At 50.0% G+C, this 21,958-nt stretch overlaps 1 protein-coding gene across 1 annotated transcript; it reads left to right on the top strand.

Moving 5' to 3' along the window:
* The first annotated feature begins 1,229 nt into the window (after positions 1-1,229).
* On the top strand, positions 1,230-21,722 carry LOC136480261 (probable serine acetyltransferase 1). The gene is made up of 4 exons (XM_066477854.1): positions 1,230-1,345; positions 19,996-20,672; positions 21,386-21,483; positions 21,573-21,722. The coding sequence occupies exons 1-4, from the start codon at positions 1,230-1,232 to the stop codon at positions 21,720-21,722; spliced, it is 1,041 nt and encodes a 346-aa protein (XP_066333951.1).
* Positions 21,723-21,958: the final 236 nt, after the last annotated feature.

Genomic DNA, 21,958 nt, shown 5'->3' with positions numbered 1-21,958 from the left:
ACTCGCATACAGTTGGGATATTTTTTCTCCTTTAGACCTTGCTATAAGGCTCATACCTCACCTTCCAGCAAGCTCAGGGACTACATCGGTACGATGCACCTACCGGTGCATCTCGTATCGCCTGCACGACGATTGGATTCTCAACTTAACTGGGAATTCTTTTTAGACCCTGGCACCACGTGCCTACGTCACCTACTACCAGGCTCGGGGACTAAGTGGCACACTTCACCTTGCGGTGAATGTGTTTGTTTTTTGAGCCCTACGCCTCTGATGATCAAAGACGCTATGCTTCAAGACGCCCTTACGTTTCTTCACAGAAACCCAAGTGGGCACACTTCCCAGGGCGGAAATCTTTTTCTTTCTTCTTAAGAGCACCATACATTACATTCTTCGGACAACCTACTTCTCCGGCGACAACGGTGGTCGGAGATGTCAAGAACTCAAGCCTCACTGTTTGGAGAAGGTTAAAATGGCGTGTCGCATCAGAATACATGGCGCTCGGGGACTAGCTGTGGGGGATATACCCCCGGGTACCACAAGATGGTACATGGGCCGCACCATCCGAGGTGGCTCGGCCCGTAAGATCGAGGCGTGCACGGCAAGATTACAAGTTGTACTAGATATTGTAATAGTACCAAATAGGATACTTTACTTGTAACCCTCCTCCTCCAGAGTATACAAGGAGAGGCAGGGGTCCCCCTCAGGGATCACCTCAATCAATACAGAATAATGAGACCCAGGACGTAGGTATTACGCCAACACGACGGCCGAACCTATATAAATCTTGTGTCTTGTGCCTCTGTAACCATCTGGTTCCTGATTACATGCACCGTCTATCAACCATCTACCATCATGGGCATACCCCTAGATGGACTGCCGACCATATTTTGTTGAACAGTGGCATGCCAGGTAGGGGATGTGCGCGCTGATCCATGGTGAACCAGATGGCGTACCTTAAGATCAACAGCATCTTCTCGGCGACAGTCCGTGCGTCCAGCTAGTACGGGCTGCCGCTGGCGAGGTGCAACAACACGGCAAGCTCGCCGCTTGATCCGATCTAAGACATCGTTCATAAGCTCCACCACGTTTGCATGCCGGACCATGCTCGAAATCTCCACCTACGATCGAGTCAAGATCAATCTACAAAGCAATTTCTTCTGTGCCGTGCAGTCAACAACTTGGCGGTAAGTACGCCACCAAATGACATCAGTACCTCCGCAATCGCGTCGATGGATCGCTACTCGGCGCTGATCGACATGCTCAGCGCTACACCGGATTATATGGAGAAGGACCCGGCAACGGCGGTGGTGCGCGAGCACATGCAGTACCACGACAAGAAGGCTGCGTCTGAGACATGCCATGCCATCTAAAACATCATGCATGCTTGATGACGCAAGCAAGCAATCTATTGGAAGAACCGATCTACATGCAAGCCAATGACAAACAAGCAAGCTAGATCATCATGCAAGCCGCAGATACTTCCGTGTATACATGCATCTACGCACGGTGTTCTCATGAATAGTTTTGGCAAGCTAGATCATCATCCAGTCACCGAGATCCAATCAAGACGTACGGCCTACAGCCGCATACATGCAACCTCATCATTGGCGTCTTCTCTGACTTCACCGACCCGCCGAGGACTCGGCGACGCAACTACGTGGCGTTTGCACTCTGAGCCGCATGTGCACGGGAGTTCTACTCCAATTCGAATCAAACACAACAGAGATCTCCATGGAAGCAAATCTGCATGCATGCAATCAAATAAGGAAGAAGTATGTGTACATGTATGTGCCGGCCAAATATAGATCGCTGCGGCACTTGCATGTGCACACGCACATATGGCATCAAGCACGCTTCAGCCACGCCCCATCTGCTCCGCCGTACAGCATCGTTTCTCCAACCAGTCAATGATCTCCCCGAATCTCCTAAGGCCGATCACTAATATGAGGACAACGTCGCCCGGACTACTTACTCCGACCACCTGCCGCGTCACAATGATGATCACCACGAAGAACGGCGCCGTGACAACCGCGACTGCCGCCATGATGACAGTTTGGAAAGCTCGAGCGCCGGGCAACTTCGTCAACGCCGACCAGATAATGCCATATGCCGCCGACCAGACGTTCTATCTAAAGCTTAGTGACGCTTTAATATTTTTCTAAATATTCTCCAATCTTCGTATATCACCATAATGTTTCTCCGAGCTGTTTTCTCTATGTTTGCTCTCCAAACGTTTTTCTTTCATGTATACCATCTTAAAGATGACATATAGCTAAGTCTAAGGCAAACCCTCGAACAATCACGTTGATGCTCGGACGCCTCCAGAGACGGCCCTATCACCGGCTCCTCCCTACATGTGCACGAGCGTCCGCCCTCTGCGTTATGGGTGGTCGGCAGCAGCTCCATGGTCACGCCTGTTCCTCCTACACATGCACGGGCTCCACGCTCGACGTTATGGAATATGGGCTAGCTAGGGCTGGAGACTCAGCTACACACTAACTGGTCGGGCGGTTTATATTAAATATAATTACATCTTCACATCAACTGATCGCCGAACTGCATACGTTGTTTCATCACCATTGCTGATTTTTCTCCAGAGTTCATTTATTTTTACATCATGTACTACCCGTTCTACATGTTTGTATTGCAGGGTCATCATCCAGGTGATCGGATCACCTGGTGCTCAGGTTTCTCCACCGATCAACTAGTCGGACCGCTCAGTTCATGGACTCCGTCGCCGACCAGTTGATCGGACTATTCGCCAATCGCTTCTACTCAATACTCACTTTGCCGCCGACCAGTTGACCAGACTGTTCATCGCTCATGCTTCATCGCTAGCTACGCCGGTTACTCCTCGGCGCACGGATACTTTGTGCTTGAGGCCTAAGTGGGCACACTTCACTGCACGGACATCATCAGCTATGTCGGTGCTCGGACCTCGCCGCCTATGCAGGGGACTCCTCGGTGCTCGGACCTTGCCGCCTACGCCGAGGACTCCTCGGTGCTCGGACATCGCCGCCTACGCCGGGGACTCCTCGGTGCTCGGTCATCGCTGGCGACGCCGGGGACTCCTCGCTCCTCGGTGCTCGGATATCGCCAGCTTCACCGGGGACTCCTCGGTGCTCGGACATCACCGCCTATGCAGGGGACTCCTCGGTGCTCGATCATCGTCGGCGACGCCGGGGACTCCTCGCTCCTCGGTGCTCGGACATCACCAGCGACGCCGGGAACTCCTCGGTGCTCGGACATCGCTAGCGACGCCGGGGACTCCCCGCTCCTCGGTGCTCAGACATCGCCGCCTACGCAGGGGACTCCTCGCTCCTCGGTACTCGGTCATTGCCAGCGACGCCGGGGTCTCCTCAGTGCTCGGTTATTGCCAGCGACGCCGAGGACTCCTCGCTCCTTGGTGCTCGGACATCGCCGCCTACGTCGGGGACTCCTCGCTCCTCGGTGCTCGGACATCGCCGCCTACGCCGAAGACTCCTCGCTCCTCGGTGCTCGAACATCGCCTGCGATGCCAGGGACTTCTCGCTCCTCGGTGCTCGGTCATCGCCAGTGACGCCGGGGACTCCCTTGCTGCTCGGATCTTGCTACGTCTTGTCGGTGTGCTATCAAGCTGCTCCATGCTGTTCAGGTCAGGGTGCTGATCTTGGGTAGCACGTCTGGGTCTTGACACGCGCATGTTAGACGATGTCGGCAAGCTTTCAGACTTCTTTGACCCTACTACAAGATTCATTCTTCATCTTCCAGCAGGCTCGGGGACTAAGTGGGCACACTTCACCTTGCGGTGAATGCGCTTGTTCTCATCTCGAGGCTACGCCCGGGGACTGGCTACCTGCTCGGCTGGTTTTCTACTTTCTGACCCTGGCACCACGCGACTACATCACCTACTATCAGGCTCGGGGACTAGCTGTGGGGGTATGGCCCCCGGTATCCTCAAGACAAGACATGGGCTGCACCATTAGAGGTGGCCTGGCCCATAAGATCGAGGCGTGCATGGCAAGATTACAAGTTGTACTAGATATTGTAATAGTACCAAATAGGATACTTTACTTGTAACCCTCCTCCTCTAGAGTATACAAGGAGAGGCAGGGGTGCCCCTCAGGGATCACCTCAATCAATACAGAATAATGAGACACAGGACGTAGGTATTACGCCAACACGGTGGCCGAACCTGTATAAATCTTGTGTCTTGTGCCTCTGTAACCATCTGGTTCCTGATTACACGCACCGTCTACCGACAATCTACCATCATGGGCATACCTCTAGATGGACTGCCGACCATATTTCATCGACAGTACCAATGATCGGGTCGACCACGAGCAGATATCTCCCTAGTTGCGGAATGCTCTCTAGGTGGTCGGTCCGGTCGAAGGTTATTCAAAGGTCCTAATATGGCTAGAGGGGGGTGAATAGCCTATTTAAAATTCTACAAATCAACTAGAGCAATTTGATTAGTAAGACAAATAGCGTAATGCAAACTTGCTCTAGCTCTATGAGGGTTGCGAGCCACCAATCCAACAATTCTAGTTGCAAGAATATAAAAGAGTGAGTAGGGTGATTATACCGCCGTGTAGAGGGATGAACCAATCACAAGATGAAGATGAAATCAATCACCGAGAGAATGCCAAATGGCAAGAGACAACCGATTTTCTCCCGAGGTTCACGTGCTTGCCAACACGCTATGTCCCCGTTGTGTCGACCAACACTTGGTGGTTCGGCGGCTAAGAGGTGTTGCACAAACCTCGTCCACATGACTGGACACCGCAAGAACCTATCCGCAAGTGGGGTAACTCAATGACACGAGCAATCCACTAGAGTTACCTTTCGGCGCTCCATCGGGGAAGGTACAAATCCCCTCACAATCACCGGAGATGGCCACGAACAATCACCAACTCATGCCAATCCTCCACCGCTGCACCATGCCATCTAGGTGGTGACAACCACCAAGAGCAAACAAGCAAAATCTGTAGCAAAACACGAATACCAAGTGCCTCTAGATGCAATCACTCAAGCAATGCACTAGGATTCTCTCCCAATCTCACAATGATGATGAATCAATGATGGAGATTTGTGGGAGGACTTTGGCTAAGCTCACAAGGTTGCTATGTCAATGCAAATGGCCAAGAGAGTGAGGCTGAGCCGGCCATAGGGCTTAAATAGAAGCCCCCACGAAATAGAGCCGTTGGGCTCCTCACTGCACTGAACACGGGCCGATTGGATGCTCCGGTCAGATTGACCGGACGCTGGACCTCAGCGTCCGGTCGTGTGATGTGCGCCACATGTCATCGGCTTCAAACGCCGATCGCCCGATTTCAATGATCAAGTGATGACCGGACGCATCAGTTAGAAAGTGACCGGACACTCGATCTCAGCGTCCGGTCATTTCCAGTAAGGTTCCAAACGTGACATTTCACGACCGGACGTGTCCGGTCATGCTCGACCGGACTCACCCAGCGTCCGGTCACTCAACGTCTCTTCTGTATGCCCCATGTCAGCGTTCGTCAACACTGACCGGACGCACCCTGCCAGCGTCCGGTCACTTTTAGCGCCAGTGTCTGGTCGAAGACCGCAACACGCGCCCTCTGCTGCCACTGACCGGACGCGTCGGTCCAACCGAGACCAGCGTCTAGTCACTTTCAGTGACCTTCATATTTTCTATAAAGAGCGCCGGTGGCACCGTCCGACTGTCCGTACTCTACGTGCGGACACTCCGCCGGTGAAGTTTCTAATCCTTACTCAAATGTGCCAACCACCAAGTGTATCACCTTGTGCACATGTGTTAGCATATTTTCACAAATATTTTCAAGGGTGTTAGCACTCCACTAGATCCTAAATGCATATGCAATAAGTTAGAGCATCTAGTGGCACTTTGATAACCGCATTTCAATACGAGTTTCACTCCTCTTAATAGTATGGCTATCTATCCTAAATGTGATCACACTCACTAAGTGTCTTGATCACTAAAACAAAATGGCTCCTATATTTTATACCTTTACCTTGAGCCTTTTGTTTTTCTCTTTCTTCTTTTCCAAGTTTAAGCATTTGATCATCACCATGCCATCATCGTCGTCATGATCTTCGCCATTGCTTCATCACTTGGAGTAGTGCTACCTATCTCATAATCACTTTGATAATCTAGGTTAGCACTTAGGGTTTCAACAATTAACCAAAACCAAACTAGAGCTTTAAGTTATGGCGGATTCTGACCACCGGAGGAAGGCGGGTGTGGCCGGTTCGGTCACGTAGACCTCATGGCGGGCGATCTTCTGGCAGTGCTTGGAGTCGTAGGCCTCTGATCTTCCAAAGATCATGAGGCAGCCATCCGATGTTGGAAAGCCGTCGTCCTTCTCCTCGGCGTCGTCCGTGGTGGGGGTAGGGTCCTTTCCTTTCTCCCCTTTGTTGGAGCCTCCAGACAAGAACTGCCATATGAGGCTGCAGTCCTTGTACAGATGCTTGACCAGGAAAGCATGGTTTGGGCATGGCCCCTCAAGTAGTTTTTTGAAATGGTTCGGAGTGCCCTCCGTGGGCTTCCGACCACCCTTGTGGTCAGCGGCGGCCACGAGCGAGCCCTCACGCCGTTGCTTCTTGTTTTTCTTCTTGGCAGAATGATTGGAGGCATCTTCGCCGGCGTCCTCGTCTCACCTTGCCTTGCCATCGAGGTGGTCGAAGATCGCTCTGACCGCTTCTTCGCCCGAGGATTAGCTAGTGGCGATGTCTAGGAGCTCCTTGGTGGTTCGCGGTGATGAGGACATGACACCCATGCATATAACCATGTTTGGCACATGGTGTGGAGGGGTAGGAGGCCAGCAAGGGTGTCCAAGTCAAGAAGGAGGTCTGAGGCTAATTCGGTTCGAGTCCCCGAGGTGGAGGTCCAAAGCAACTCAAGTTCGAGTCTGCCTTGGCCTCTAGGACTAGTCTGCCTTAAACTGGTCACCCAGGACGCATCCAGACTCCGTTTTCGATGATCCACATATGGATGGAAAGATAATTGGATAAGGAAGTTAACCCAATTGGTTTCACGTCAAAAGCCCTTCGGAATCAACGGGAATTGTCAAAACAAGTCAGCATCCATAATCTGTCAGGGTGCTGCGACACCGTCTTTTGGTCCGTTGGACCGTGTATTGTGTTTGGGCCCATTAGGGGGCGCATCCAGGGGGTGACGCCCAAGACTCACTGTCGCTCTCCTTAGGGTTTGGGTTTTGTTTAGTTCTTGATTTCCTCGTGAAACAGACATCGTTTTGCTGTAACTGTGCCGCCAAGGCTGCTTGCCGTGAACCAGGGCCCCAGTTCTTGATCTTGTTCGCCTATGGCGATTAGTCCTTTCGAATAAAGACTTGAACTCCTTGTCGTTATCATAAGCCTCATATTTATTTGTAATTTTAGATTGCGTTCATCCCGTTCTTGCTTGTGTTCTTGATTTGCCTGCAGGAAAGCCTTCTCGGCGAGGTCAATCGCGTTCACATGGTTGATAACCAACGGAGCAGTGGTGTAATGGTTGCGGGGGTCCGAATCAATCTTGGTTCGAAGCCTAGATCGTGAACATCGAGTCTCCACCAATCGACGCTATCATACCTTTCAGAAGATTGGGCTTAGTCTACATCAAGTGGTATCAGAGCCCTTGTTGCCCGTTAGGTATAACTTTGTTTTCCTCTTTAGATTGTTACTGTTTTTGCATTACCTATAGTCCACAAAAAGCCAAAAAAATATACATCATCACATATTCCCTATCCTATAGCCTCATTGTAGCATGCAATTTCGTCTCTATTTCGCGTTGTTGAGTTTGTCTCCTAGGTCAAGTTCTGGTTGCTGGTTTTAGATCGTTTTTGAGTCCAGTTTGTGTTTTCCTCTTTGTTTTTCATCATAATCCGTGAACATCTCCAAGTCTTGCTGAGTTTCCTTTATATCCATCAAACCCTAGTCCACGCCATCTAACTTCCTACACTTGTCTTCACTATTTCCATCAAATCAATGCTGCCGTGACCAATTTTGCGCGCATTGTTCCCGTTTTGACCTCTAATTCGGAGTACATTCGTAAAACTGGTCTAGTTTTCGCATACGAACTCGGATTTCGACGTTCCATATATCAAAATCGATTAGAAAAAAATTTGGATCCGTCCATTGCGGGGTTGGAGATTTTTATTTTGGTCAAAAAGTGGTCACAAGATCCTCTTTTCGTGGTCACAAGGTTTTGTCGATTTCGAGCACGTCTTCTGAAAATTCCACAGGCCACGTCTTTCACTTGTTTAAGGTCATATTTTCTGTGGTTACTTCTTTTGTGCTCCTAAGTGAAGAGAAAATATCAAAAAAATAAAAAGAAAAAGTCAAAATTTCTCAAAAAACAACGACAGCAAAAAAAATAGAAAAAAGAGAGGGGCGAAAGATGAACAATATCTAGAGGAGCATATAGAGAGCGCCATTTGAGCTGTGTTTGCGTGTGCTGATTTCTACCTTGTTCCTAATCATATTCTTGCTGTTCACATCACTTGATACATCTGGTACTTGGAACGTGAGTAGGCCAGCAACTAAGACAAGTACTTGGGATACTTATTTAGCTTTGTCATTCAGTTGCGAATTTTGATATTCCTTGCTACTATATTGTACCTGTCCAAGCTCCACTTTCTTCTAACCAAGTACATGTTCAGCTTGCAACTGTTACACTCAAGCTACAACGGTATCACAGTCACCGACCGATTGCACCGCATGTTGCTTTGGTAAGAACAATTGTAAGACCGTGGTAAGACGCTTGAGAATGTGTGACTTTACTCCTTGACCACATCCTATAGTAGTTCATAGGAAAATACATACTTGTGTGTTTTCTTGTTTGATTCTAACAATGTCAGGTTGTTCATATCCACCGACTTATGATGGTATAGGTGCTGATGAGTACATGGAGTGGGAAATTGCCATAGATAACATATTTGCTACTCGCTTTATGTGTCCAAGGAGGAAGGTAAAAATGCATCTAGTGTTTTACGACATTATGCTTTATCTTGGTGGGAGTCTTTAGATCCTTCTGATAAACCTCAAACTTGGAATGATATGAAAGATCTTATGAGAGAAAATTTTGTTAATCCATCTCTTGTAATTAATTCAAATGATGAGGTGCATCAACTAGATCAATCTCTTGTTATTCCTCCAGCTATGCCTAACCTTTTGTAGGACAATGTACAAAAGAGCGAGGATGATGTGACAGAAAATGAGATGCTCACAGTCTCATGTGACAATTCATAACCATCAACTATTACTCCTGCTGAACATGAGAGCAAAGGTAAAACCCACGATGCTAAACTCACGGAAGGTGAGAGTTCTCTTGATGTGCTGAAATTTTCCACCAATCATGCTATGATAGAGCAAATTTTAGTGGAGCCTTCGCTTGATTTACCTTTGTCACAAGATGATTTGCTTGATGTTCCTTGTGATAAAGATGAATTGGTTGATGATGGTTCAGTTTTACATGTTTTGGAATCAACCACTTGTGCTGAAAATAAACATGTTATTCATATTGCTACTAAAACTGATGAGCTCAAACTATTGTTTTCTTTACATACTTTGGGTTACATTGAATTTGATGTTTTGTATAACCTAGATTGCTTGGAGGAGAGCCTATTTAAATATGCTGATTTGCCTTGGTTTTCTAAACATACATATCATGTTATTGGCAAATATAACAATAAAGGACAATATATGATACATCGAGTATACATTCGTAGTAATATGAATTCTCCTTTTGTCGTACAAGATTATGATCGTTTAGAGGGCAGCCATAATAATACAAACATTTTCTCATGTTCCCCAAAGAAACAAGTTTACTTCCAAGAAGGGGAGCATTATTGGTTGTTACCTATGTCTGCTAGACCATCTATTCCTGCATTGTCTTTGGTTAGTTCTAATCTTTTACAGGATAGTGTTGACATACATCGTGTGCATTCGGATCATGGAGTCTACATGCTTGCTGGAATTTTTATGCGAGATGACATGCTACAAACTTGGAAACATGGTCACATTCCTTCTCACAATTATTTCAATTCCCTTTGTTTTTGTAACCCCGTTCTCCTTTATGTTGTGCAGGATCAGTTTCAAGCACAATCGACGCCGAGGACGGCTTTTCGTCAAGAAGGGGAGGATGATGAGGACATGACACCCATGCATATGACCATGTTTGGCACATGGTGTGGAGGGGTAGGAGGCCAGCAAGGGTGTCTAAGTCACTAAGGAGGTCCGAGGCTAATTCGGTTCGAGTCCCCGAGGTGGAGGCCCAAAGCAACTCAAGTTCGAGTCTGCCTCGGCCTACAGGACCAGTCTACCTTAAACTGGTCACCCAGGACGCATCCGGACTCCATTTTTGATGATCCACATATGGATGGAAAGCTAATTGGATAAGGAAGTCAACCCAATTGGTTTCACATCAAAAGCCCTTTGTAATCAACGGGAATCGTCGAAACAAGTCAGCGTCCAGAATCTATCAGGGTGCTACGACACCGTCTTTTGGTCCGTTGGACCGTGTATTGTGTTTGGGCCCATTAGGGGACGCGTCCAGGGGGGTAACGCCCAAGACTCTATAAATAGCAGCCGTCGCTCTCCTTAGGATTTGGGTTTTGTTTAGTTCTTGATTTCCTCATGAAACAGACATCGTTTTGCTGCAACTGTGCCGCCAAGGCTGCTTGCTGTGAACCAGTGCCCCAGTTCTTGATCTTGTTCGCCTATGGCGATTAGTCCTTTCGAATAAAGACTTGAACTCCTTCTTGTTATCATAAGCCTCATATTTATTTGCAATTTCAGATTGCGTTCATCCCGTTCTTGCTTGTGTTCTCGATTCGCTTGCAGGAAAGCCTTCTCAGCGAGGTCAATCACGTTCGCATGGTTGATAACTAATGGAGCAGTGGTGTAATGGTTGCGGGGGTCCGAATCAATCTTGGTTTGAAGCCTAGATCGTGAATGTCGAGTCTCCATCAATCGACGCTATCATACCTGTCGGTAGATCGGGCCTAGTCTACATCATGCGGGCCCTTACATCCCAGCTGAAAGGTCCTTGTGTGGTTTTGGTAATTGAGTGACAACCTAGGTGGACTAATTATGTTTATGTGAGATACACAGGTGATTAGTCCACAGGTACATATGTGTGAGCAACATATGCCATGAAGGTGAAAATGGCTTGGAGATGTTGCAAAGCTCACACATGTGATGATGAAGGAGCTCATTGCACATGAGACATGACATTGAGTCATGTGATCAAGGTGGAGAAGAACAAGACAAGACTTGGCTTGATGGACCGGTTGCAAGCGTGAAGGGCAAGTCGGAGGCTTTGGAGCGATGGACCGCGTGGCGGTGAAGCTTGAGCAAGACTTGGCGCCGATGGACGAAGGCAACGGTGAAAAGCAAGTGAAGTCAAGATCGATGAACCAATATGATCACGTGATGATATGAAGTGGATCAGATCATTGTTGATCGTGTTGGTGCATGTGTTGCATCGACATTGGAGGAGATGGAATGGAATGCGCAAGGCAAAGGTATAACCTAGGGCATTTCATTTCACCAGTCATAGGTGTGTAGAGAAGTTTGTGACCAGGTTTAGGATAGATGGCCGTACTATCAAGAGGGGCAAACTTGTTTGCATATCGGTTATCTAGTGCCACTCGAGTGATCTAACTTTGCATCATCGCTAGGATTGAGTGGCGTGGCAAGTTGAGTGGCTAATCCTTTGAAAAATAATTGTGAAAATGCTAACACACATACACATAGCGGTGTACACTTGGTGGTGTTGGCACATTTCCAAAGGAGATGAAGTTGGAGTTGATATGGATCAACTCGGCGATGAAATGGAGGTGAGAAGGGTTTGAAACTCCACCGGCACAGTATACCGAAAAGATAGGGTCTCACAAAGTGGACCGGACGCTGGGGTCCTGCGTCCGGTCAGTGGCGGCTGAGAGCGTACAGGCGTCGGTCTTCGACCAGACGCTGGTGCTGGAAGTGACCGGACACTGGCAGGGTGCGTCTGGTCAGGCTGACGTACGGTGACGTAGGCGACACAGAAAAGTTGGAGAAGGACCAGACGCTGACGCTGCGTCCGATCGTGACCGACCGAACGCGTCCGGTCATGACTGGTACCTTACTGGAAAAGACTGGATGCTGGGGTTGCTACGTCCGGTCAGTTTGAGCAGCTGCGTCCGGTCATCACTTGACCATTGAGATCAAGTGACTGAGGTTGAATGGAGGCGACACATGGCGAGCATCCATTGATCGGACGCTGAGGTCCTGCGTCTGGTCGATACGACCGGAGCGTCCGATCATCCCGAGTTTTGCCCAGTGAAGGGGTAATGGCTAGTTTAGCATGTGGGGCTATAAATAGAAGATGGCCTTGGCCATGGCTTGTGCTGAGCACCTCGAGGGACTTTGTGTCCATGCTTGTGAGTTCTTGGGAGCCCTCTATCTCACATATGCTTGATAGTGATCATCCGATTGTGTGAGAGAGCGATTCTAGTGCGATTGCATCATGAGGTTGCATCGAGTGGCACTAGGTGATCGAGTTGCAAGCCGGTGGTGCTTGTTACTCTTGGAGTTTGCCACCTCCTAGACGGCTTGGTGGTGGTCTCCATCGAAGCCCGCAAGAAGCTTGTGCGGTGCTACGGAGAAGAGCTTTGTGAGGGGCATTGTACTCGCCCCGTGGGAGCCACGAAGAGCAACTCTAGTTGAGCGTGTCATTGAGCTACCCTCACTTTCGGTGTAGGTTCTTGCGGTGCCCAAAGTGCGGGCTTGGCGGGTGATGCCAATTAGCCGCTGAACCACCAAGTGAGCGGTCGACACAACGGGGACTAGCGTGTTGGCAAACACGTGAACCTCGGGAGAAAAATCACCGTGTCAACCTTGTTCATCCCGTTGGTTTGCATCCTCATTACACAAGCTTGTAATTACTTTTGCATACATTGTGCTTGTGTAGTTGCTTTTGTAATTAGTTAGCTTGTGTAGCTTACTAGTTACCTTCTTGCTTGTGTAGCATAGAAGTAGCTCCCTTGCGTGGCTAATTTGGTTTGTGTGACCTTGTTAGTCACATTGCTTAGTTTGTGTAGCTAAGTAATTGCGCTCTCTAATTTGGCATTGGTTGCCTTGTTATTGAGCATTGTTAGTGAGCATTAGGTGGCTTTGTGCTTTTGCTTACTAGCATGTGTAGGAGCTCCCCTGTTGCTTAAAGTACCAGTGGCATAGGTTTGTGTGACCTTGCTTCTAGAATTGATTAGGTGAGCTCTAGCTAGCCCGACACCTTTGTTGCTTAATTAGTATCTTTGGAAGGTGCTAGAGAACATAGATAGAGGGGTGTAGTCTTGGCTAGACCGATAGTATTAATTCTGCACTTGTTTCAGTTAGCCGACGCAATTAATTTTAGAAAGGACTATTCACCCCCCCTCAAGTCCGCCATCTCGACCTTTCACCAGCTTGTAAACCAGAGACTCGTAGGTGGTCCTAGACAAAAAAAAGCTCCAATAACATCGGCGTCGACGACGTTAGGGAGTTCGTTGCATTGCTGGGAGAAGCGCCGGATGTACCAGCGGAGGGTTTCTCCGGTCCCACAGGTTTCCTAGGCGCTTGTATGTGCCCTGGAAGTTTCCGACAAAGATCACCTTTAGGTCCGCCCAACTTAGGATTTTGTTGGACGAAAGGTGTTCCAACCAGGTTCTTGCCGAATCGGGCAAGAACAATGGAAGGTTGCGGATAATGAAGTCGTCATTATCCGCACCACCGGCTTGACAGGCAAGCCGGTAGTCTTCGAGGCATAGTCCGGGGTTTGTTTCCCCGGAGTACTTTGGGATATTGGTTGGTGGTCGGTACCTTGGCAGGAAGGCAGCGTTGAGGATGTGTCGACCAAAGACTTGAGGCCCCGCAGGCCGGGGCTTGGGCTTCGGTCCTTGTCATTGTCGTATCGTCCGCCACGAAGAGGGTGATAGCCGTGTCTGGCTCCTCTCTCGGGTCATCGTAGGCACATCTGCGGGCATCGAGGGCGTTGCGCGCGTCGCGGTTGCGGCCGAGACACTGATGCACCGGGACCGCGGTGTGGCACCTACTTCCTTGTGGCTCCTGGTGGACCGACACGTCCCTGTCGGGGCGCTCCGAGGGCGTGCGCTGGCTGGCGTCAAGCTTGCGTCGCCGAGACAACGAGCTTTCGGCCTGCTGCGCCACCGCATGCTCGAGCAGCATGCGAATCTCATGGCAGGCCCAATGATCCTTGGGTGTTGCTACCTCCGGAAGTCCATGGAGCAATGTCGCCGCAGCGGCGATGTTCTGGCTTGCCCGGACAAAGCGAGGGAGGTTTTCATCATCGGCAATGATCCTTCGGTTTACGTCGTGGGCCATGGTGCGTGCGCACCCACCATCTCCTTGATGCTTGATCTCTCGACCAAGCTCCGTGCATTCACACCCAAGCTGGAATCGCGCCTCCTCGATCTCTCGGTGTCGGGCTTTTATCTACTCCACCCCTATGCGGGGCGAGCCCACTATCTCACCCTCGGCCGCGCTGTCGAGGTCGTTTGCTGGGGTAACCTCCTCCGTGGGGACGCTTTCGACGTGCCCCTCGGGGGTACCCGTCATGAAGCATTCACGAGAGGGGTGATGGCTCCCCCTACTTGAGTTAGAGCCAGAGGGTGACTCTGGCTCCTCTGCCAGGAGGTCATGGAAAGATTCCGCAACGTGTTCGATCACCCCCACAAACTCACTGTTTGCGGGGGACTGGATCATACGTTGTACCACAAGGCGGCCAACGGTCTCTACGGCATTACAGAGACCGAACGGAAGCACCATCAGGGTGCTCCGAATGAGGTGTTCCGGGGAGAACGGCTCTCCCCCGGTAAGCCGTAGCTCCTCGAGCATCTTGGTGATTGCGTCGAGGCCTGTGGAGTGGAAGGGTTGAATGACGATGGGCGCCTGTGCCAGCTCTCCTTCCACCATGTTGATGAAATTGAGGTCTCCGAAGCGGACATGTGCGCCCGGGACCCAGCTGATATCGTGGCTAGCCATCCGTGGCCTGATGTTAATGTCGGAACACGCAAAGGCCCCTACCTGGCGCACCAACTGTCGGTGTTTGGAATAAACACCAATGAGTAAATTTGTATTATTGCGCATGCGGCCCGGATGGTGTGCTGAAAAGACACAAGATTTCTACTGGTTCGGGCAGAATGTCCCTTCATCTAGTTCGCGGTTGCTGCTCGTGTTATTTGCACTAAAAAGTTCATAGTAGGGGTACAAACGGTCGAGAGAGGGACATGTCCCAAGTCTCAGATGGAAAGGCCGAACGGGTGCCCAGAGCTTGGATGCTGCTCAGCTATGTGTGATGTGATGCGTTATGTGTTGAATTTATCGGTCTCTCTAGTGGGGTGCCCTTCCTTCCCTTTTATAGACCAAGAGGAAGCAGGGATTACAGATAGGAGAAAGAATAAAAACTAGAGGCCAAGGTGGTCCTTCATAGATGCTGGGCCTTCCTTTTCCTCTGAGCGAGCCTTGCTGACACGGCAGACGGTGCCAGGGATAGCTCCATGCTGGGTGTACGTCCGCCGATCCTGACAGGGCCGTGCTGGGTGTCTGTCCGTTGATGATGCCATGCTCTGGCTTCATCAGTAAGTGGCCACGTCCCATCCCACCCCGACGGGTGGCGTGATGGACCAGGGTGTTGATCCGTGACACTACGAGGAGTAGACGGGGCAGTGACCGCATGTCCCTTACTGTAGACGATGCGAGTCTCCTCTTAGACCGTAGTGGTTGTTGTATGCTTCCGTCAGGATCCGTGCCTGAGGGCAAATGGCAGCGCCCACAACACTGTAAGACAAATGTCGGTGCCTACAACACTATTTGGGCTCTGACATGGCTGGAAGGGCTTAAAGCGCCCATCTTGTCATATCCTGATGGTACTTTCCTATAGGCGTGCAGGGTATGGTCCTTGGTATTGCGGTTGACTTCATTGCCTCGCTTTATCTGCGTGCTTAGTTATGAAGGAGCAGCGCGCAGACGAGTCAGCCCCCAGACCTCGTGCGAGGCAGAACCGGCCCTTAGACCTCTAGCAAGGCGGAGCCAGCCCTTAGACGTCGGGCGAGGCGAAGCCTGGCCCTCAGACCTCGGGCGAGGCGGAGCCAGCCCTCAGACCTTGGACGAGGCAGAGCTAGCCTTTAGACGTCAGGCGAGGCAGAGCCCAACCCTCAGACCTTGGGTGAGGTAGAACCGGCCCTCAGACCTCGGACGAGGCGGAGCCAGCCCTTTAGACGTCGAGCGAGGTGGAGCCCAGCCCTCAGACCTCGGGCGAGGCAGAACCGGCCCTCAGACCTCGGGCGAGGCAGAGCCGGCCCTTAGGGGTCGCACGAGGCGGAGCCAACCCTTAGGGGTCGGACGAGGCGGAGCCAATCCCTGGAGGTCGGGCAAGAGGTGTAGTCGTGCTCTTGTCCTGTTCAGAACCATCAACGTTGACGGTTATTAGCTCCTCCTCTTTCGGGTACCCTGGTATTTGGTCCCCGACAACCCCCTTAGATAGGGCCCCTCTCGAAATGCTTCTACCGCTCTGCTCCACGCGAGAAGTAGCGGAGCGCCACCAAACGCTCCTGCTCCGTATAGCTCCGGCCAATAATCACTTCCTGGCTTCACCTTATTTGCACTACGGGCGGGGAGCAGAAAAAACCAGCTCCCCACATGCACATCTCTCCACTCGTGCCGCCGACGCCGCTCGCATTCCTCTCTGTCGTCTCCACATTTGGATCTCGCTGCCTGTGCTGTTCGGCCGTCAATGAAGGAGGTGTGGTCGTCGCTGGGACCGACGAGCGCCCTCCCGTCCACACAGCCCCGAGCGCGTTGTCGCCCCGAGATCCAAGCTGCCCTTCTCTTTCGCTCGCCGCTCTCTTTCTTCGTCGCTGAGATCTAGCCCACCTTCTTCTTTCTCTCCGTGGTTGGGAGCTGGAATTGTCGTGGGAGTCCTGCCAAACGCCACCACTCTAAGTATGGAGCGTGAGGGAGCGGGAGCAATGGGGGAGCGGGAACTGGGGCGTGTGAGAGTGCGTTGGGAGCGGTGCCAAAGGGTCCGTTAGTCCATCCACAGCGTGTGGCTTAAGTGGTGCCTAATATATAGAGAGAAAGATGAAGTATCACTCAACACACTACAACTACCGACGCCTACACTAGAAAAAATGGGAGCGGCGCAAGTAGTTGAGCTGGTGCTATCTTTGTTTTTCTAATGGAGGGGAGAGAGAGAGAGAGAGAGTCTGTACTACGAGAAGGAACGGAAGGAAGACGATGAATGAGTGTTGTCTTTGGTTTTTTAATTAATATCATATCATGTGGGTTCGCTAGTGATGCTAGGTCCCTCACCACACTGTGGCCTTTGAAGTGATGCCAAAATCCTAACCGTGGGGCCTAATTTTTGTAAGACATCACTCCACATTGTGGAGGGCCTTAACTGTTTGGCTGGGGAGGAGTAATTATCATGGAGAATCTGTTCCAGAATGCCCTGTCAAATGACCCCTTATATACTCGTCACAGGTACATTGTAGGGTTCATCATGACAAGGGCTTCTACTCATAGAGCTATTTTATTTTATTAGGGATTACAATACGGAATAAAATGAAGATAATGTATTGGGATGAATGTTAGAACATAAAGAAGCTATTGTATCTCATTTTAGTTGGGCTAGCCTCTTCGTAGGATGCCGTACCTCGTGCTTTGTAAGGATGATTATCTCGGTAATCTGTAGGTAGAATTGTTGTTACTAAAGGTTCAAGTACAAGAAAGAAATGTCTCCCGGTTCTTACAACACATATTCAGCTGTAGGAAGAACGTTTTCCATTCTGATATGGAGTAAACAGTCCATATATGTAATAATATATATCTAATCTACCTGAATTACAAATGTGTTGGGTATGTTTTTTCTGTTTAGATCATAATAAACATATTTTAAATGACAACCTCCAAATATGCACGTCTAGTGGTGGAGCTTGATCGAAGTATCAGAAGGGGCTAATCTCTATAATCGAGTACTAATCATGAATGAATAGTAGAAAAATACTATTTAGCAGAGGGGAAATTGCATTGGGCAGGGGGTGCCGTATTTCAACTTGGCCTTAACCAAGCTCCGCCCCTTGCACGTGAGTCCAATTTTCAACCTCAAGCTCTGATATCGGATAACCAACACCCTTGGACTTGCAAAACTGAACAAATTTAATCCTTTGTGTAGGACACATGGACGTCTAAGAGGGGGTTGAATTAGGCAACTTAAAAATCTAACTCTAAACTATTTCCTCTTTTTCTACCTCTAGCAAAATCTATGCAAAAGATAATCTATCTAGATGTGCAACTACGGTTTTGCTAGTGTGTTGCTATCTCTACCGCAAATGATAATAATGTGATCAATGTAAATGCGGAAGCTTAAAGAGCAAGGTAGAGATATGCAAACTCCCATCGACGACTCCGGTATTTTTACTGATGTATCGAGAAGCGCGCAAGCTTCCCTCTAATCCTCGTTGGAGCCCCTCGCAAGGAATCCCTCGCAAGGGCCAAGCTCCCGGTCGGGTAACTCCGTGGATAGCCTCGGGCCTTCCCCACGCGCAAGTGGGTCTCCGATGTGCCTTCCGGCAAGCCTCTCCTGGATGCTCCCTGCCGTCTTCACTATCAAGTTTTCGGCCGAAACGCCGCGGGCCTTGTTCCCTTTGGTACACGGTGGCGGCCGCACCACAAACGCGGTTGGTGCGATCTCGCAAGACTTCAAGCCCCTCCGATGTACAACTCTTGTGCTCGCAAGCACGGGGTGGCAAGAGGTATGCAAACCTCACTAACACTAGGCATACACCTAGAGCAAGCGCATAAGCAGTGGTCTAATCAACCTAAGCACTTCGCAAAGCACCTACGCTAATCACCTGATGAAACACTAAGCACTATGCAAGTGGAGATCACTAAAATGGTGTATCAACACCCTTGGTATGTTTCCTCAGCTCCACACACCTAAAATGGCCGGTTGGGGGTTGTATTTATAAGCCCCACTGAGAAAGTAGCCGTTGGGGTCGAACTCCCGCAATTCTGCTACTGACCGGACGCTGAATCGTCCTGACCGGACGCGTCCGGTCGTCCCGACCGTTGCAGCCGCGAACTACCGGTCGGTTGCTGCCAGCGTCCGGTCGCCTGCCACCGGACGCGTCCGGTCGCAGTTTCGCGCACCTGGAACCTCTCTGTACTCGATCGGACGCTGATGCCCTGTGTCCGGTCGGTTGCCGCCAGCGTCTTGTCTGCCGAGTCTCCACTCAGCGTCCGGTCGCAGCGTCCGGTCGCTTGTCCAGCGTCCGGTCTAGCGACTGGTCACCACAGTGAGCTCGTTTCTTCGCGATCTTGCGTACGGCTTGGTTCCAATCTTCATGCTTGGACTTTGCTTGATATCTTGGGTCTTCACTTGTGCTTCTAAGGTCTTGCTTGAGGTGTTGATCATCAGATCATCACGTCGCCTTCATCCAAGTCACGTCTTGCACCCTATTGAACTACAAAACAAACACTTGCAAATTTATTAGTCCAATTTGATTGTGTTGGTCATCAAACACCAAAATCCAAAGTAAATTGGCCAATGGTCCATTTTCCTTACACTTTTGCTGGTTTCGTATAGGTGACTTCTATGTTTTTAAAATAATCAAAATGTCGTATGGTCACTAAAAAATCCTAATTAATTTATTTAAATAAAAAACATGAAACTAGTATCAATTTTTCCTAAAAAATGTCATCTATTGTTTCATTGCTGGTAATCATGATCATTATTTATTGGGATAATAGTGTTCTTACCCTTGTCCAGTAAGCCAATTGTGATTTTGCCCCTACTTTTTTAACTTTGTGTTTTTACCCTTGTTATTTTAAACTGAATGGTCCGTTTGCCCCTGCTTCTCACGTCCGTCATATTAACATGGATTAAACGAATTAAAAAAATTCCAAATCTGAAAAGCAAGGGCTAAATGACTATAATGCCCCTTATCCTTATCTCCCCATCCTAGACTGAAGCACGGCCCACTCGCCAACACCGCTCCCCGCGGAGGTGGTGCCGGCGTACCCGCCGCCGGAGTCGGAGGATGATGAGACCTGGGTGTGGACCCATATCAAGGCGGAGGCCTGCCGCGACGCGGACGTGGAGCCGGCGCTCGCCTCCTTCCTCTACGCCACCGTGCTGTCCCACCCGTCCCTGCCCCGCTCCCTCTCCTTCCACCTCGCCAACAAGCTTTGCTCCTCCACACTCCTCTCCACGCTCCTCTACGACCTCTTCCTCGCCACGCTCACCGCGCACCCGTCCCTCCGCACCACCGTCGTCGCCGACCTCCTCGCCGCTCGCTCCCGCGACCCCGCCTGCGTCGGCTTCTCCCACTGCCTCCTCAACTACAAGGGCTTCCTCGCCATCCAGGCCCACCGTGTCGCGCACGTGCTCTGGGAGCAGCAGCGCCGGCCCCTCGCCCTCGCGCTCCAGTCTCGCGTCGCCGACGTCTTCGCCGTCGACATACACCCCGCTGCCGTCGTCGGGAAGGGCATCCTCCTCGACCACGCCACCGGCGTCGTCATCGGTGAGACGACCGTCGTCGGCGACAACGTCTCCATCCTCCACGTCACCTTGGGTGGGACTGGGAAGGCGGTGGGTGACCGGCACCCCAAGATTTTCCAAGGTCGATTACTCTTCTTCTGTATCGCTAGTAATGGTGATGTACCAAATAGTGATGTGCTCTTCTTTGTTGTGTGCTATGGTTTTTCTACGATGAACTGTATTGTAGAAGCCTAGTGTTTATGATCAATCATTTTGTCAGCTAAGTGTGCCATGCTTGGATACTGGTACATTGTGACTAATGAATGAACAAATCTGTTTATCCATAGGGGAGTGTGTTGGAATTTGTCACATTCCTTATGAATAAAACCCCAAGGACAGAGTTAAGTGTGTAAAGTGATATCCTTTCTGATGCAGCCTTCGTTATTCGATGTTATGCTATTTGTTCTCTGATACAGTGAGGTTTTGTGAATTGAATAACTGAATGTGGTGCATTGTAACATCTAGAAGAGACTAAATCTTAGAATAACCTCTCATTGAATTTGTTTTGCATGTTCACTATGTAAATAAGTATGCTTTACTACCACAGACTTTTTATTTGGTAGTCACTCTTATCTGAGAAAAATTCATTTGCCGAGAGGTGATGCATGTCTGTACAACATTTTTGTTTGGTTGGAACACTCACTAGAATTGCTGCTGCTCTGTCGAGAAAAATACTTTAATGTTAGTATATTATATAAGCAACTTTTCTCTGCCAGTAACGATGTGGCTGTAGTTCGTTCTCATCAACTTTCACATGTTTTCTTATCCATTCATTTCGGGAAGGACATCTGGTATAATTTTGCCATCATTCTTTCTGTCCAGAGGGAGCGTTTAGCCACCTGGAGATCGCCATCACCTGCGTCCTGCCGCCGCCCCTGCGCCTCGTGCCAGAGACCATCCTGCGCGGCGGTGCCGAATCGGTACCTAGCTCAGTAGCTCTCGCCTCGCCTGGCATCCAAAACAGTACTCTTCTGATTCCTGAAAGCTGGAGCCAAGTAATGCAATGCAGGTTCTGTCGAGGCTGGCGGAGAAGATGAAGCGGGACGTGGACGTCGGCCTCGGCGCCGACTTCAGGAGGTTTCACCGGGAGAAGGCGGTAGCGTCTAGGGCTATGCCGACGCTGGACGCGGCGGCATCGAGCAGAGACCAAAGCCTCTGAAAGCTAGAGTCGCTGATGATCCTAGCCTTAGCTTGTACATGGAGAGGCGTATGTGTGCAGCGTGATCATTTACATCTGGTTTCTGCTATACAGGAACTAATATGAGACCAGAACACACGGAAACACGGCGGAGTCCAGTCCACTGTCTACATATGAATCGATCTCTGTAGCATCTTATGTAATCTCCCATCCCAGCATTATGAACCTTTTGATCCCAAAATTTTGAATATTTATCT

The sequence above is a fragment of the Miscanthus floridulus genome, chromosome 9 (genome assembly GCF_019320115.1).
Source record: "Miscanthus floridulus cultivar M001 chromosome 9, ASM1932011v1, whole genome shotgun sequence".
Taxonomy (NCBI): domain Eukaryota; kingdom Viridiplantae; phylum Streptophyta; class Magnoliopsida; order Poales; family Poaceae; genus Miscanthus; species Miscanthus floridulus.
The sequence above is the reverse complement of the archived record's forward strand: the minus strand, read 5'-3'. Positions and strand labels throughout refer to the sequence as shown.